General features: G+C 39.1%; 1 protein-coding gene and 1 pseudogene across 1 annotated transcript; one reads left to right on the top strand and one right to left on the bottom strand.

The window, feature by feature from the left end:
* Positions 1-1,828: 1,828 nt before the first annotated feature.
* On the top strand, positions 1,829-11,810 carry LOC125583976 (annotated as a pseudogene).
* Positions 11,811-11,828: 18 nt separating this feature from the next.
* LOC125583975 (pentatricopeptide repeat-containing protein At5g61990, mitochondrial-like) lies at positions 11,829-15,316 on the bottom strand. Its single transcript, XM_048751631.1, has 2 exons — positions 12,234-15,316; positions 11,829-12,088 (listed from the first exon to the last, which is right to left on the bottom strand). The coding sequence occupies exon 1, from the start codon at positions 15,263-15,265 to the stop codon at positions 12,332-12,334; it is 2,934 nt and encodes a 977-aa protein (XP_048607588.1). The 5' UTR covers positions 15,266-15,316; the 3' UTR covers positions 11,829-12,088; positions 12,234-12,331.
* Positions 15,317-15,541: the final 225 nt, after the last annotated feature.

Below are 15,541 nucleotides of genomic sequence, written 5' to 3'. Positions count from 1 at the left end.
TTTTTTTGTCCTCTTATGGTCAAAACATCGATATCAGGTGGAGAAAATACCTGGTAGAATAAACTGGAGGTTATGAATCAGCGGTTGGAGATGCAAACACAACAAAATGGCACCAAAATCGAACGGTTCCCACCTGCATTTCAGTCTATACCTCGTAATCCAATTGTTCTAGACTTGGCCTACAATTGCATTGAGTTCCCAGTTCTTGACGAAAGGAAGAAGAAAGTCCAGAGGGGATTTATTAGTCGTCTCTGGGGATGAGGAAGAAGTTTTCAGAAGTTTTCTTCCTCAGGTTAAAAGAATCTCTGGTTCAGTTCCCTTTTATTACACATACTTCGGAACTCCCTGTTGCTCTTTAGCTTCTGAATAACGAATCCAATTGCATGAGTTTTTTTTTGTCATTCTGTCGATTTTTTTCCAAAGAACCACAATTTAGATTTTAGACCGAGATTACATTTTGCTGCTCCTTTAATGACACTTGAAGTTTTGGATATAAATTTTTTTCTGCAATTTTTGTTGTGAAAATGCCACACTGGCTGAGCATTGATTGAGAGTAAGATCGAAAGCCCGATTTGGTTATAGAAGTTTTGACCGGGACCAAATTATATTGAATATATAACTACTGTAGGCTCTAGTTTTCTAGTCTAACCAAAAATAATAGACTTTAATTCACTTTTGCCTTAAATTCTTAGTAGCAGAAGAGAAGCGGCGGGGATATTCGTTGGAAACCAAAAGTGTTTTCTAATACTCTTGCCGTTCTATAAAAACATTAAATTTATAAAACTAAATATTTTTGTTTATTTTTAAATAATTAATAATAAAAAATTGTAGATTTATTAAAAATGATGTGATGTGATTTATCAAATTATTTTTTTAATAGTTTCTGACACGATTAAGGATTTATAAAGTCAACGGCGGATTTGGATTTTTGCTGGCTCTTATAAATTTATTATTATTGAAAAGTGAATACTTAAACAAATTTGGGACTCGCCTCATGGATGCCTCATGCCTCTAAGAAAATCAAATGAGTCCCTTAATGTCCAGATTAAATTGGATGTTATAAATATAAGATGGGAGGCATGGAAGGTTTCAAAGGTTTTGTACACGATCACCACCACCACAAGAAGAGAAAGAGTAGTAATTTGTTTTCTCCATGGCACGATCTCTTCGTTCCCTTATTATGCTCACATTTCCCATTGTCCCAACCACCCAACCCCCCCCCCCCCCCCCCCCCAAAAAAAAAAAAGTTTCCCAATAAAAACATTTCTTTCCTTATATAGCTATCTCTGATCGACTCTCCGGTGGAAGACAGGAAAAAGAAGAAGACGAGGATGCATTTCGCTAAGTCTCGATGATTCCCCCATGTTTCGTCAACAGGTTTCTTCTCTTTTAATTCTGTTAACCGTTTCGAACGTTCATCGATTCCATTGCTAACGAACAAATGATTCTCTGTACGTAATCTCTCTCTCGTGCCACATTCCATGCCCTGAGATTTAGTAGTGGGATATAATTAGTTTCAGATGCATTGTGGATGAAGCAAATGTATCAGTAACACTTGCAAATTTGAAGATTGATTTTGGGGGAAATACTCTCTTTTTTTAAAAATATTATTTTTGTATAAATTATCGCGCCATGTATGACGTTGCTTGTGATGTACTTTTTTGTCTACATGAGAGCTTGAGATGTTACTTTGATCTTATTCTCTGATGTTTAGAGTGGTCTTTATTTTTGTCTCTTTAGCTAGTTTGTAATCGTAAGCCTTTGTTGATTCTCTGCACCAGAGTTAAGAGATATAAACTAAAGTTTTTTTTGTGGTGCAAGTACAGATGCAATGTATGGAAGAGAGTGCAGACTTGCTGGGGATGCGATGCTTAAGGTTCTACAAAGACTGCACAAAATACACGTAAACTAACTAACCTCTTCTTCTTCCTATTGCAACTATATACTCTCTCTCTCTCTCTCTCTCTCTTTTTTGAATTGTGATTTTTTTTTTCTTTGGTTTATTATTAGAGAGGGACTCGGAGAAGGGTATGATGGAGATATTGACTTTGTAAATGCACTTGAATCTTTCGGTGGTGGGCCATAATGATCCCATCGGCGTTGCTTTTGGAGGTACTTACCTCTCTTTCTTCTTTTTTTCTCAAATCTCATTATCTCAAGGAGATATGTTCCTTTTTTTTTATTCTTCAGGTCCTGTAATGACAAAGTTTACTGTTGCTCTTCGAGAAATTGGGACATACAAGGAAGTTCTTCGTTCCGAGGTACTACTTGTTAGAATGAGAGAATTATTGAGAGTTTATTTCTCGGGAATGAATAACATGAAGAACATAGAGAGAGAAAGTAGATCTCAAAATATAAGAGAGAATGAGAGAATAGTTTTCTTGATTTAATTGTGGATCTGGGTACAAGTATTTAAAGACAAGTTGTCTCAGTACACAATATAATAAAATATTCATTGTTTTAAAATATCTTCAACAGTCTTCTTATCTCTTCTTCTCTTCAATAAAATTCGAGCTTATAAAAACCTTACAAAGCCTTATAAAACCTTATAAAGCCTTATAAAAGCTTTATAAAACTTTATAAGTCTCTAGCATAATTCTCAAGTCTGGCATTTTACTTCTCAAGTCTGGCAGCTTAATTCTCAAGTCTGGCAGCTTACTTCTCAAGTCTGACAGCTTACTTCTGCTTCATGTCAACACTCCCCCTCAAGCTTGACCATATGGAACAAGTGAAGCTTGGAAGCCATGAAGTATTCTCTCATTAAAACCTCAACTAGGTAAAACCCTTTGGGAGAAAACCCAAGTCAAGGAAAGAGTAAAACACTTCAGGAAGGAGATATCAGTGACATGAGAGGTCTATGAGTCCCAATTTTGGATGAATGAACTCACAGACTTTAGTGCTTGCTGCCTTGGTGAAGATATCAGCTAACTGATCTTCACTTTTAGTATAACAGGTAGGGGTGTTCAATCCGGATATCGGTTCGGTTTAGGTTCGGTTTTTTCGGTTTTCGGTATTTCGGTTAGTAAAATATAACTACCATTCTAAATCCATATTTACTTCGGTTCGGGTCGGTTTATATACCGTCGGTTTTCGGGTTTAATCGGTTTTATACCAAAAAACATAATTATTTAGTTTGAGATCATATAAAATGAATTTTAGAGTCATATTGTCAACACAGTCATTTATTAAAAATATATTACATGTTCAAATAAATGAACAAAAACGTAAAAATGCTTCTACCATCAAATAAAATCATCAAATCTATAATTAAAATCAGAGCCTGAAATTTTGAAAATAAAAATATGAAACAAAACAGAAACATGAAAGAAAAGTTTTTCAACTCTTCCATATTTAGTGTTCATTAAAGTCATGCTTTTTCGATTGAACACGAAACTCTGTTTGTTTATAGATAAGAAAAGTTGTGAAAATTTTCCATTAATTATTTTCCATCAAATTTATCATCTTCATATTAATTTAGTGAATACTAAAATAAAGCAAAAAGATAAAAAAAAAAAGACTTAGAAAATAAGATGTATGAATTGCGATGTATTCAAGTGTTTTACAAATTATATAAGGTTCTTTATTACTATAACATTATGGTAATAGTTATTAACACAAATTTAACTTATATAACAAATAGATTTTCGTGTATTGTTATAAAATAGATACATATTTACATGTTTCTACTTTTAATCGGTTTGTTCGGTTTATTCAGTTTAATCGATTATATACCAAACCATATCCAAATCCTACGGTTTTTATAAAATTATATCCATTCGGTTTATATGGTATATACCAAAACCAAACCATATTGTCTATTTCGGTTCGGTTCGGTTTTACCATATTGAACAGCCCTAATAGCAGGGTAAAATGATCTTCTGCTCCACAGCTTGTCTCACCTTGTGACAGTCAACTTCAATGTGCTTTGTCCTCTCATGAAACACTGAGTTTGATGCTATATGTATGGCCGCCTGATTGTCACAGTGCATTGTGATTGGTGTTGTTGTCTCTATGCCCAAATCCTTTAGTAAGTTTCTGATCCAAATGAGCTCACTAGTAAGCTTCCTCATTGCTCTATTCTCTGCTTCAGCACTTGAACAAGACACCACCTTCTGCTTCTTGCTCTTCCATGTGACCAGGTTTCCTCCAATGAAGGTGCAATAGCCTGTAGTTGATCTCCTATCAACTCTGTCTCCAGCCCAATCAGCATCACAATACCCAACAACTTCAGTACTCTTGTTACATGCCATCCATACTCCTTGGCCAGGCGCCTCTCTTAGGTACTTTAAGATCCTCTCCACCATATTCCAATGATGCACCTTAGGAGCTCCCATGTGTTGACTCACTTGATTCACAACAAAACACACATCTGGTCTGGTGATGGTTAGATAGATGAGCTTGCCCACCATTCTTCTATACTTCTTGATATCTCCAAATGGTGTAGACCCATACTCCCCCTCTCTCAGCACCTTGTATCCTTCTTCTAATGGAGTCTTGGCCTTTTTACTCATAAGGTTTCCTGCCTCCTTAAAATATCAAGTGCGTACTTCCTTTAAGATAAGAATAACCCCTCTTTAGAGCGGAAGATCTCAATCCCAAGAAAATACTTCAACTCTCCCAAATCCTTGATATCAAAGGCATTTTTAAGAAATGTTTTAGTTGAGAGAATACCTTCCTTGTTGCTACCAGTGATGATGATGTCATCCACATAGACTAAGATGACCACAATACCTTGCTTACTAGTTAATGTGAAGAGGGTGTGATCAGCTTCTGACTTTACAAAGCCTCTTCCATTGAGTGTGGTGCTCAACTTATGGTACCAAGCCCTTGGAGATTGCTTCAAGCCATAAATTGCCTTCTTTAATCTGAGAACATTTCTTGGCTTCACCATGTTCTCAAGACCAGGAGGTGGTCTCATGTAGACTTCATCCTCTAATTCTCCTTGAAGAAAGGCATTCTTCACATCCATCTGCCATAAATCCCACTCAAGGTTGACAGCAAGAGATAAGAGAATCTTTATAGTGTGAAGCTTGGCCACTGGTGCAAAAGTGTCTAGATAATCTTCACCATACACTTGAGTATATCTCCTTGCAACCAGTCTTGTCTTCTTTCTTTCTGGTTTTCCATTGGCTCCATACTTGATAGTGTAGAGACGCCGGCTTGTCACTGCCTTCTTTCCTTTTGGAAGTTCAGTCTCAAACCATGTATCATTCTTGATCATGGCTCCCATCTCATCTCCAACAGATTCTCTCCACTCCTTGTGTTGCATAGCTTCTTCATATGTTCTTGGAATGTATTCCTGATCCAATTCACTGATGAAGACTTGATGATCTTCTGGATATTGAGCAAGGGAGCATACTGCACTTATTGGGTGAGCTACAGCTTCAGCATTGAAGTAAACTTCTGTGTTGATCCACTGTGAGGGTTTTCTAATCCTTGTACTCCTTCTCAAAAGTTGTATCTGCTCAGGTTCTGCTTCATTTCCTTCACTTGGCGCATCTACTTGAGTCTCAACATCTGATTCTGATGGCATCTCATCTTGATCATGAGCTACATAGTTCTCTTCAGGTTGAGCTTGTGTAGACTGCTCAACATTTCTACTGCCCCCCTCATGATTAGGATGAGTGCTCTCAACACTATCAGCTGCAGTAGATGATACATTTTCAGGGACAGGTTCCACACTTGGTAAAGAGGGCATACTGATTCTCAGGCTCTCCATTACTCCCCTAAGGTTATTTGCTCTATCTGAGGCTGATTGAGAAAGATCTTTGAGCTCATCCCAACTCTTTCCATCATAATAGCCTCTAGATTCTGCAAACTTCACATCCCTCGAGACAAGAACCCTTCTTGACTCTGGATCATAGCACTTATACCCCTTCTGAGTTGGAGAGTAACCAATGAACATAGCTTTTGAACTTTTAGCATCAAGTTTGTTCCTCAGCTCCCCATTATCATCACAAAACAGAGGCATCCAAACACACGCAAATGGTCCAAAGATGGTTTGGTCTTATTTAGAACCTCAAAAGGAGACATGTCGTTGAGGACTTTAGTTGGAGTTCTATTGATCAGATAAGTAGCAGACATCACAGCATCACTCCAGAATCTTTTTGGAACATTGGTGTGGAACATCATTGATCTTGCTACCTCCATCAAATGTCTGTTCTTTCTCTCAGCAACTCCATTATGTTGAGGAGTGTAAGGACAGCTTGTCTAGTGAGTAATCTCATGTTGAGCAAGATATTGCTTGAATGCATGACTTGTATACTCTCCACCATTATCCGACCTTAGAATTTTCATCTTGGCATTGAAATGGTTGCAGATATGGGTCTGGAAATTCTTGAAAGCATCCAACACCTTGTCCTTAGACGGAATCAGTGTCACCCAAGTGTACTTGGATTTCTCATCAATGAAAGTGACAAAGTATTTGTGGTTCTCTCTGGACACACATGGAGCAGTCCATACATCAGAGTGAACTAGGTCAAAACATCTTTCATAGATGGTGTTACACTGTGAGAAGACTGTTCTAAATGCTTCCCCAATATGCAAGCTTCACAATCATCATTCTTGAAGACCACACCTGGAAGCATCAAGTTTAGGGCTCTTGTACGAGGATGTCCCAACCTAGCATGCCATAGTGTGCTATCAACCCTGCTGGATGTACTAGCCAAACACTGAGAAGTGGATGGTCTAGACATCTCTGTCTTCTGAAGATGATAGAGTTCATTGTGAACGTGCCCCTTTCCAATCACTTGGCCTGTCTTTAAGTCTTGAAATTCAACCTCATCTGGTCTGAAGACAACCTGGCAACTCAGATCAACAGTAGCCTTTCTCACAGATAGCAAGTTTGATGTAAACTGAGGCATATACAAGGCAGTAGATTCCCTATCAAACAACCTCAGGTTCCCTATCTCTTCTATCTTAATCTTATCACCATTTGCTATTTGAACATTCCCTGAGGCAGGCTGGACATCACTCATCAAGTTTCTATCACTAATCATGTGATGGCTTGCTCCTGAATCTATAATGATATGTTTAGGGTCAAGAGAGTGTGTACTAGCCTTCTTGGATGAGATAAGGGCTTGGATAAGGGAATGTAGGTCACTCATGGTTGCTGGACCATCAGTGTTGGCTGCACTATCAGTACTTCTCCATGTTCCTTCTTCATTTGAACCACCAATGACAGATGAATACATGGTTCGACCTTGAATCGATGGATGCTCAAACTCTTTGATTACATTCCTGGCTTGATTCAAGTCACTTCTTCTTGGCATATTGTGCTTCTTATGTTGTTCCTTAGCCTTCTTGTACTCTGGAAACAACACAATGTTGGAGTTCTCCCTCATGGAGAGATATGGACCAGTGGACAATAGATTGTTCCTACTGATTTTGAGATAAACTGGACTTTGAAGAAGCTTTTCTTGATATGGTTGAAGCTTTCTTGAGTTCCAGAGAATAGGGTACTCCTCTATCTTGAGTTCTGGTGAGGTTCTTCCCTTTTGAAAGACCTTTGGACCAGTGGATAAAAGGATGTATCCAACAGATTTTGAAGATAATCTGAGAAAGAAAGAAAGAAATTTGAGGAAGCTTTTGTGAGATTCAGGAGCTTAATACTCTGATACCATGTTAGAATGAGAGAATTATTGAGAGTTTATTTCTGGGGAATGAAGAACATGAAGAACATAGAGAGAGAGAGAAAGTAGATCTCAAAATGTAAGAGAGAGAAGGAGAGAATAGTTTCCTTGATTTAATTGTGGATCTGAGTACAAGTATTTAAAGGCAAGTTGCCTCAGTACACAATATAATAAAATATTCATTGTTTGAAAATATCTTCAACAGTCTTCTTCTCTCTTCTTCTTCTCTTCAATAAAATTCGAGCTTATAAAAATCTTATAAAGCCTTATAAAACCTTATAAAGCCTTATAAAAACTTTATAAAACCTTATAAATCTCTAGCATAATTCTGACAGCTTACTTCTCAAGTCTGGCAGCTTACTTATGCTTCATGTCAACACTACTACAATCCCTTTTGCCTGGTTTGGTTAATTTAATCAGTTTTGTTGAACAAATGCATAACTAACTAGCCTATGATCGATATATCAGGTAGAGCATATTCTGAATGACCGGTTGGTTCAGTTTGTGAATGTTGATGTCCAAGAAATTAAGGTACACTTGTACTAATACATCCTTTCAAATTGCTTCCGACCTTATTATATTCATCTTTTAATTGTCTCACACCAGGAAGCACGTAAACGCTTTGACAAAGCCTCCATTACATACGACCAGGTGTGTTAACTGACTTCATAATATCATGTCCCCACTATTTTTGAAAAATTGTATCTTCATTTTATGTGCATCTCTGAATGAAACAGGCGCGAGAGAAATTTCTTTCATTAAGAAAGAGTACGCGACTGGATGTGGCTGCAACAATCGAGGAGGTATGCACACACACATCCTCGAGAGTCAATAGATAACATTCACTTCTTTTTCAAAACTAATGTTGGTAGAGAGGCATTTTTCAGGACCTACATAGCGCAAGAGCGGCATTTGAGCAAGCCCGGTTTCATCTGGTAACCCGGCCACTTTTATTTATTTATTTCTAATGCTACTAGCGATTCGCTTATTGTAACCGTACCTTAAATTAATGTTTGCTTTGCTTCGCTTCTTCCTGGCACAGGTTAGTGCACTCTCTAATGCGGAAGCTAAAAAGCGATTTGAGTTTTTGGAAGCAGTCAGCGGGACAGTGGATGCTCATCTCCGTTTCTTCAAACAGGCAAGCTTTACTATATTTAGAACACAAATTAATAGCTTTGGTTTTACAAGGAAAACCTATGTTACCTAATTCGCTTTCTCACAAATGATTCTTTCAGGGATATGAGCTACTACAACAAATGGAGCCTTTTATTAATCAGGTATTGAATAAATACACAAAGACTCCTTGTACCATATGATTCTTTTGATTTTTATTTTCTGCCGAACGTTACGTTTCTTATCCAAGCAAATGCAAATTTCATGAGCTATCTGTGTTTGATTGTAATTTGAATGCAGGTGTTGAGTTATGCACACCAGTCTAGAGAATGTACAAACTATGAAATGGCATCACTTAACGAAAGGATGCAGGAGTACAAAAGGCAAGTTGATCGAGAAACTAGAAACTTAAATGGTTCGCCAACAGGGGATGGCATGAGACACAACTCAAGAAGCTCACAAAAAGTCATTGAGGCTGTCATGCAATCTGCTGCAAAAGGAAAGGTTAGAAAATGCCTCTGAGGCTTAAGACTGCCCTCCTATCTTTATACTGTTTTTGTCCTACAGGTTCAGACTATAAGACAAGGGTATCTGTCTAAACGTTCGTCAAACTTGAGAGGTGATTGGAAAAGAAGGTTCTTTATCCTTGATAGCCGTGGGATGCTATACTATTACCGCAAGCCATGGAATTGGTCATCTGTAAGTTTCAAAGTAAAAAGAAAGAACCAATTGTGCTTTTTGATCCTTCCCTGATCGACAACGTTTGAATCTTTAGGGAAATGGAAACAGGTCTTCTGTTCACAAGAATATGACTTCAGAAAACAGTCCTGGGCTGCTAAGTCGGTGGCTGTCTTCTCATTATCACGATGAAAAACCAGTTGCACGTCTCACTGTGAACCTGCTTACCTCAACGATCAAAGTTGATGCGGACCAGACGGATCTAAGATTCTGCTTTCGGATTATTTCGCCTACAAAAGTCTACACATTGCAGGCAGAGAATGCGCAAGATCAGATGGACTGGATAGAGAAGATAACTGGAGTTACTACTTCTTTGCTAAGTTTCCAGACACCTGAAAGAACAATCATGGTGAGGTTTTTATGTGCTGAATCTTTTATTGTCTGACCCCATTATCTAAAAATATCATTTACTTGCAACTGTACCAGCGTCTTTCTACAATGGACGGAGATACTTTCTCCGCAAGTGAGTCCGGTTCGGTAGCAGATCTATATGATATCGACCATGCGGAAATTGGAGAATCCACTGTGGAAAATAATCATCACCGTTCGAGGTTCTCAGGGTGCTTGCAGCAACATGATATGATGGCAAAGCCAATTGATGTCTTGACCAAGGTATTGGGGAATGAGAAATGTGCGGATTGTGGTGCTCCTGAACCTGATTGGGCCTCTTTGAATCTCGGAGTACTCATATGTATTGAATGTTCTGGTATACATCGTAACCTTGGTGTTCACATTTCGAAGGTCAGCCATTGGAACTCTTCCCATTTATTTCTACAAAGTTGGTATGAAGTATATTCAAACTTGTCAAGTGCAGGTCAGATCGCTCACGCTTGATGTTAAAGTATGGGAACCATCGGTCTTGACGTTGTTCCAGTCGTTAGGTAACGTATATGTAAACTCAGTGTGGGAGGAGTTGTTGAACTCAGAGAGTAGATCTTCAGGGTAAGTAGTGGCTACGTATTCTCATCAGTTGTATCTATTTTACACACAGTCGTTAACCTTCCTTTTTTTTTTCCTATTTTATTTAGCACTCCCATGTCAGATCGACCAACAAGAAAGTTTCTTGCAAGGAAGCCTGGTCTCAGTGATCCCATATCTGTGAAAGAGCTGTTCATCCATGCAAAGGTATTTAAATCGAGAAAAAGTTTTTGTGATAAAATCTCATGTCTGTCCATTGCTAATTACAGTACTCAGAGAGGATATTTGTCCGCAAAGAAACAGACAGCCAGCATTTTCCGGCAGTTTTCCAAGAGATTTGGGAGAATGTGCGTGCCAACGACAAGAAATCAGTTTACAAACACATTGTCTGCTCTGAAACAGATGTGAATGCTCTACGTGGACAAGCAACGTACACGGTGTCTTTGTCCTTATGGAAGATGATGCAACTGGAAGCGAAGGAGGAAACACTCAAAGCCAAAATCAAGAGAATTGAAGAGGAGTTTCAGGAGAACCCTGAGGGATATTCTGACTCGAAAATGGAAGGGGAAGAAAGTATGGTCAGAGAAGAAACTTCAAAGGACTGCTCTTTGCTTCACCTCGCTTGTCTTTATGCTGATATCGGTATGGTGGAGTTGTTGCTTCAGTATGGTGCAAAGATAAATGCAACAGACTCAAAAGGTCGCACTCCACTTCACCACTGTATCATCAGCAGGAGATATGCAATTGCAAGGCTGCTACTTATGAGGTAAAAACTCCATATAAATTCATCACTCTACTACTTTGACAAAAGTTATAAGTGTGGTGCAATGATTCAATCACAGGGGAGGAGATCCAAATGCTGTGGATAAAGAGAGTAACACACCGGTCAAATATGCTTTAGAGACAGAAGTCAATGACAGCGAACTAATTGCATTATTAACAGACTCCAAAAGATGATAATATCTGCTGAAATAAAAATAATAATCATTTGATTTGCTTTATCACTTTTTAAAAGCAGAAGACGGTACAGCACTAGAAAAAATGTTGCTCTAATTGAACACTTTTCGCCTGTTAGTTCGTTTTGTCCATGAAGAGCCTAGGAGAATACATGTAGATTTTCTTTGGTGCTTGCTAGGTTGATGATATACTGGTTTATACTCTGCTGTACATATGGTCTTTTTTATGGGGTTGCATGTTCTGTAAGATGGAAACCTCTGTTTTTGTTGTTCGTGCAATGAAAAGACAGACACGGCATTGTTGTGTCTTCTTTATGTTTTCAGACTGCACTTTGTGGTTTTGCACATCCGAGAACCTGCTTTGATTGCTCGACAGATTTTCAATTCATCAATAAGACAAATCCGATATTATTTTCATATGTTTGGAATGTGGATCGGATCCTGTGTTTATAGAATGTTCTTTGTTCATCAATTCTTCACCGAAAATCTGTATTTGCAATGTTAACGACTTCAATGTAACATTCAGTACATCTTTTAAAAAACCTGAAAATGCAGATTTAGTGACGCAAAACATGGTCCTCTTCTCTAAGAAATAGAAAAACTGCGGTTCATACATCTTTTAATGCAGAGAGTTTCTGGGCAGACATAAGCTTTTCCAATAACAACTGGAAATTCTCAACGGCAACTGAACAAATAAACAATGACATATCATGCCCACCCAGCTTGCCTTACCTGTATCCAGTCACACAACGAAAAAGTTTGACATTCAGAGATAGACTGACTAGATTCGTCTGGTGATACCAAGTTTAAGAAGATCAAAAAAGTGAAGAGGACGAAGCTTTTAGAGAATAGATCAGGTTAGGACTAACGCTACTACCTTCGCGCAATTTCAAGTCGGTCAAGACATTTGCCATAAACCAGCCGTCTCTCTTTTAGCTACATTGAAGAAGGAGGATTTATAACTGCTTTTGGCTTTTATGGAGCAGCATCTGCTTCCATTCTTTCGTTTGAGGAAGTACCCTCATTAATCAACTCAATGACACTCGAAGAATCGGGAATATATTTGAGACGTATCATGTTCTCCATAACCTTCTCAGCTGCCTCCATTCCTCCCACTTTAGCAAAACCAGAGAGTAGAGCCCGGCATGTCGATATACTTAGCTTACACCCGTCCACAGCAGCGTTCTTGGCAAACATTTCATCCACGAACATAAATGCTTTTGTCTTCATCCCTTCTTTCAGGAAAGCAGTAATGATGACACTGTACATTATGCTGTCTGGTTCAATTCCTGAGGCAATGGCCTCGTCGAATATAGCAAACATTTCCGATCTCCTACCCATTTTATCACACCCGTTTAGAAGAGATGTGTAAGTTACAACACTAGGCATCAGGTTTGCCTTCTGCATGTCCTGCAATAGCTCCTTTCCAGCTTCCAAATTTCCTTCCCTGCATAAATAATCTATCATGATGTTGTATGTTACGTCATTGGGCTTGCCATGCTTATCAAGCGACCCATCCATCACCATATTTATCAGTTTTGTTTTTAATTCTGTTTTTCCGAACTTCAAAACCCAGTTGATCAAAGCATTGAAGGGGGCGGTAGAAGAACCACAACCCATCTCTTTTGTCTCGAAGATGGCTATAGCTCTTTCCACATCGTTCCATCTGCAACACCCATCCACAAGTGTCGTGTACACAAAACTGTCGGGAGCTAATCCCTTTGGTTTCATCTCGTCAAATAACCGAAAAGCCTCCTCTAGATCCCCATATTTGCAACAAGCATCTATGATTGTACAGTACGTCACTGCATTAGGGGGGAAACCTTTTCCTGACATTCCGTTGAAAATTTCTTTAGCTCTTTCGATGTCACCAGACTTGCAAAAGCCACCAAGCAACATGTTGTATATGATGACATTAGGAGTCACACCTTCTTGAACCATCTCATCAAAAATACGAGAAGCCGTTTCCATATTTCCCAACTTAGAAAACCCATCAATGAGTGTACCGTAAGAGAATACATCAGGTGTTATACCCTTTCCACGCATTTCCTGGAAAATCTCCTCCGCATCGTCTACTTTACCGTTTTTAACGAGACCATTCATAAGAACAGTGTATGTCTTAGCATCCCCTGGAATCCCTTGTTCAACCATGGATCTGAATGCTGAACACGCCTCAATTACTTTTCCCTTTTTGCAGTACTCACTGATCAGACCCGTGCACAAGACCTTATTTGGAACCACACCACATTCCACCATCTCTTTCAAATATTTCTCTGCGGATGCAAATTCCCCTGCTTCTATATATCCACTGATAAAAGCCCCGTAGGTGAAAGCATCAGGCTTTAATCCGTTTTCAACCATTTCAACCAGATAAGACCTTGCTTCGTCCGTCCTTTTGGCCTTTGAAAGACCAATTATAAGGGAATTGTAGCAAAATGTGTCTGGTGCAATCCCTTGTTCCTTCATTTCTTTCAGCACCCTCACTGCATCTCCAAACCTACCTTTCTGGAGAAAGGTTTTGATCAATGTTGTGTATATAACCACATTGGCTCTGCAGCCGCTTGCACCCATCTCCTTCACAATCTTATAAGCTCCATCGATATCCCCAGAAGAACACATGCCCTTAACTGTTGTACCATAAGTATATGGAGATATGACAATGTTCCTCGTTTTCATTTCAACAAGTAACTCATAACCCTTTAGTGCATTATTTCCTTGAACGTATCCCTCGACCAAACTAGCAAAAGCTCGAGCACCTGGTGTCACTCCAGATGCGATCATCCCATCAAAGAGAGCCTTTGCCTTCTCCATTGCTCCTTCCTTTGACATGACACAAATAAAAGAATCATAAATCTTAGGATCAATGTTCATCCCAAGAGAAACCATCTCATGGACTAGTCCATTTGCAGCGGCTGCATCCCTCCCCTTCAGTAAACCCTCGATCAGTATACTGCAAGTGAAATTATCAGGAAACACACCGAAACTATTCATCTCTACCACCAGCGATTTAGCATCATCTAGTCTCTTCCGCTTACACATCCCATCTACAAGTATATTAAATGACTGCTTCGATGGCACCAATCCTTTGATAATCATCCTCTTCTTTAGCTCAAGAGCTTCATCCACATCTCCCTTCATACACAACGCTTCGTTTACCAAGCCATACACAGCCACACTCACCATCCCAAACTTTTCTTCGGCTTTAAGAAGAACATCTTTTGCCAGCTGAACATTCCCACCTCTGCAATGGGCAACAATCAACTTTTCATAAATGTGAACATCAAACACTACACTTCTCTCAGCCATCTCATTATACACATCCCAAAACAAATCCAGACGATTCCTCTTCAAAAACGCATCCAACAAAACGTTACATTTTGACGAATCAAGAACCAAATCCTTAGTGTTTGTAATCACAAAAGCAGCTTCGTCTAAAAACCCGTTTTCAATATACACATCAATCAAGATCCCGTATACAACAACTCCGCCGCCATCACTCAACTCTCGCGAACATCTCGCAACCGAGCTCAAAACCTCAGATACAGGCCACTTCCTCTCAATCATCCGGATTACAACACTACGAGCTTGCCCTAAACTACCGAAGCTACACAAACCTAAAGCGAGAAACGAAAACGAATCAAGTTTCTGCTCCGTGACCTTCTGAGAATCCACCCAATTGAAGAAGCTCAGAAGCTTAGCGGGATCATCGACGCGTTTTGATCGCAAAACGGAGAGAACGACGTCTGGGTTTATCTCCGCCGCGAGATTCGAAGACACCAAGGCGTCGCGCCAGTTCGCCTTATTGAGGATTCCCGCTATTTCGGCTGATGCGTCCGGAGGTTTCCCGATGTGAACGGACAACGATCGGAGAAGTAAACATCTGCTCCTAAACAACGTTGAGCCTATCATCTCCCGATACCGGAGATTCAACAACCTCGTCGGCGAAGATTAAATCGAGATACAAAACAATTGTTAAAATATATATCCAGTAGGCCCGTTTAATTTGGGCCTTTGGGCCCAAACAGTTACTGGGGCACGTAAACAAAGCCTTTAAACCGCCAAAATGTATGTCCGGTAGTTTGAAAGTTTAGATCATTGGTATGAGTGAAAAAAAAAATAGAAGTTCATTGGTATGTTTATTTTGCATTTCCACGTGATTTACCGATTTTGATAGAAAGTTTTAAA

Source organism: Brassica napus, chromosome C3, assembly GCF_020379485.1.
Source record: "Brassica napus cultivar Da-Ae chromosome C3, Da-Ae, whole genome shotgun sequence".
Taxonomy (NCBI): Eukaryota; Viridiplantae; Streptophyta; class Magnoliopsida; order Brassicales; family Brassicaceae; genus Brassica; species Brassica napus.
The sequence above is the reverse complement of the archived record's forward strand: the minus strand, read 5'-3'. Positions and strand labels throughout refer to the sequence as shown.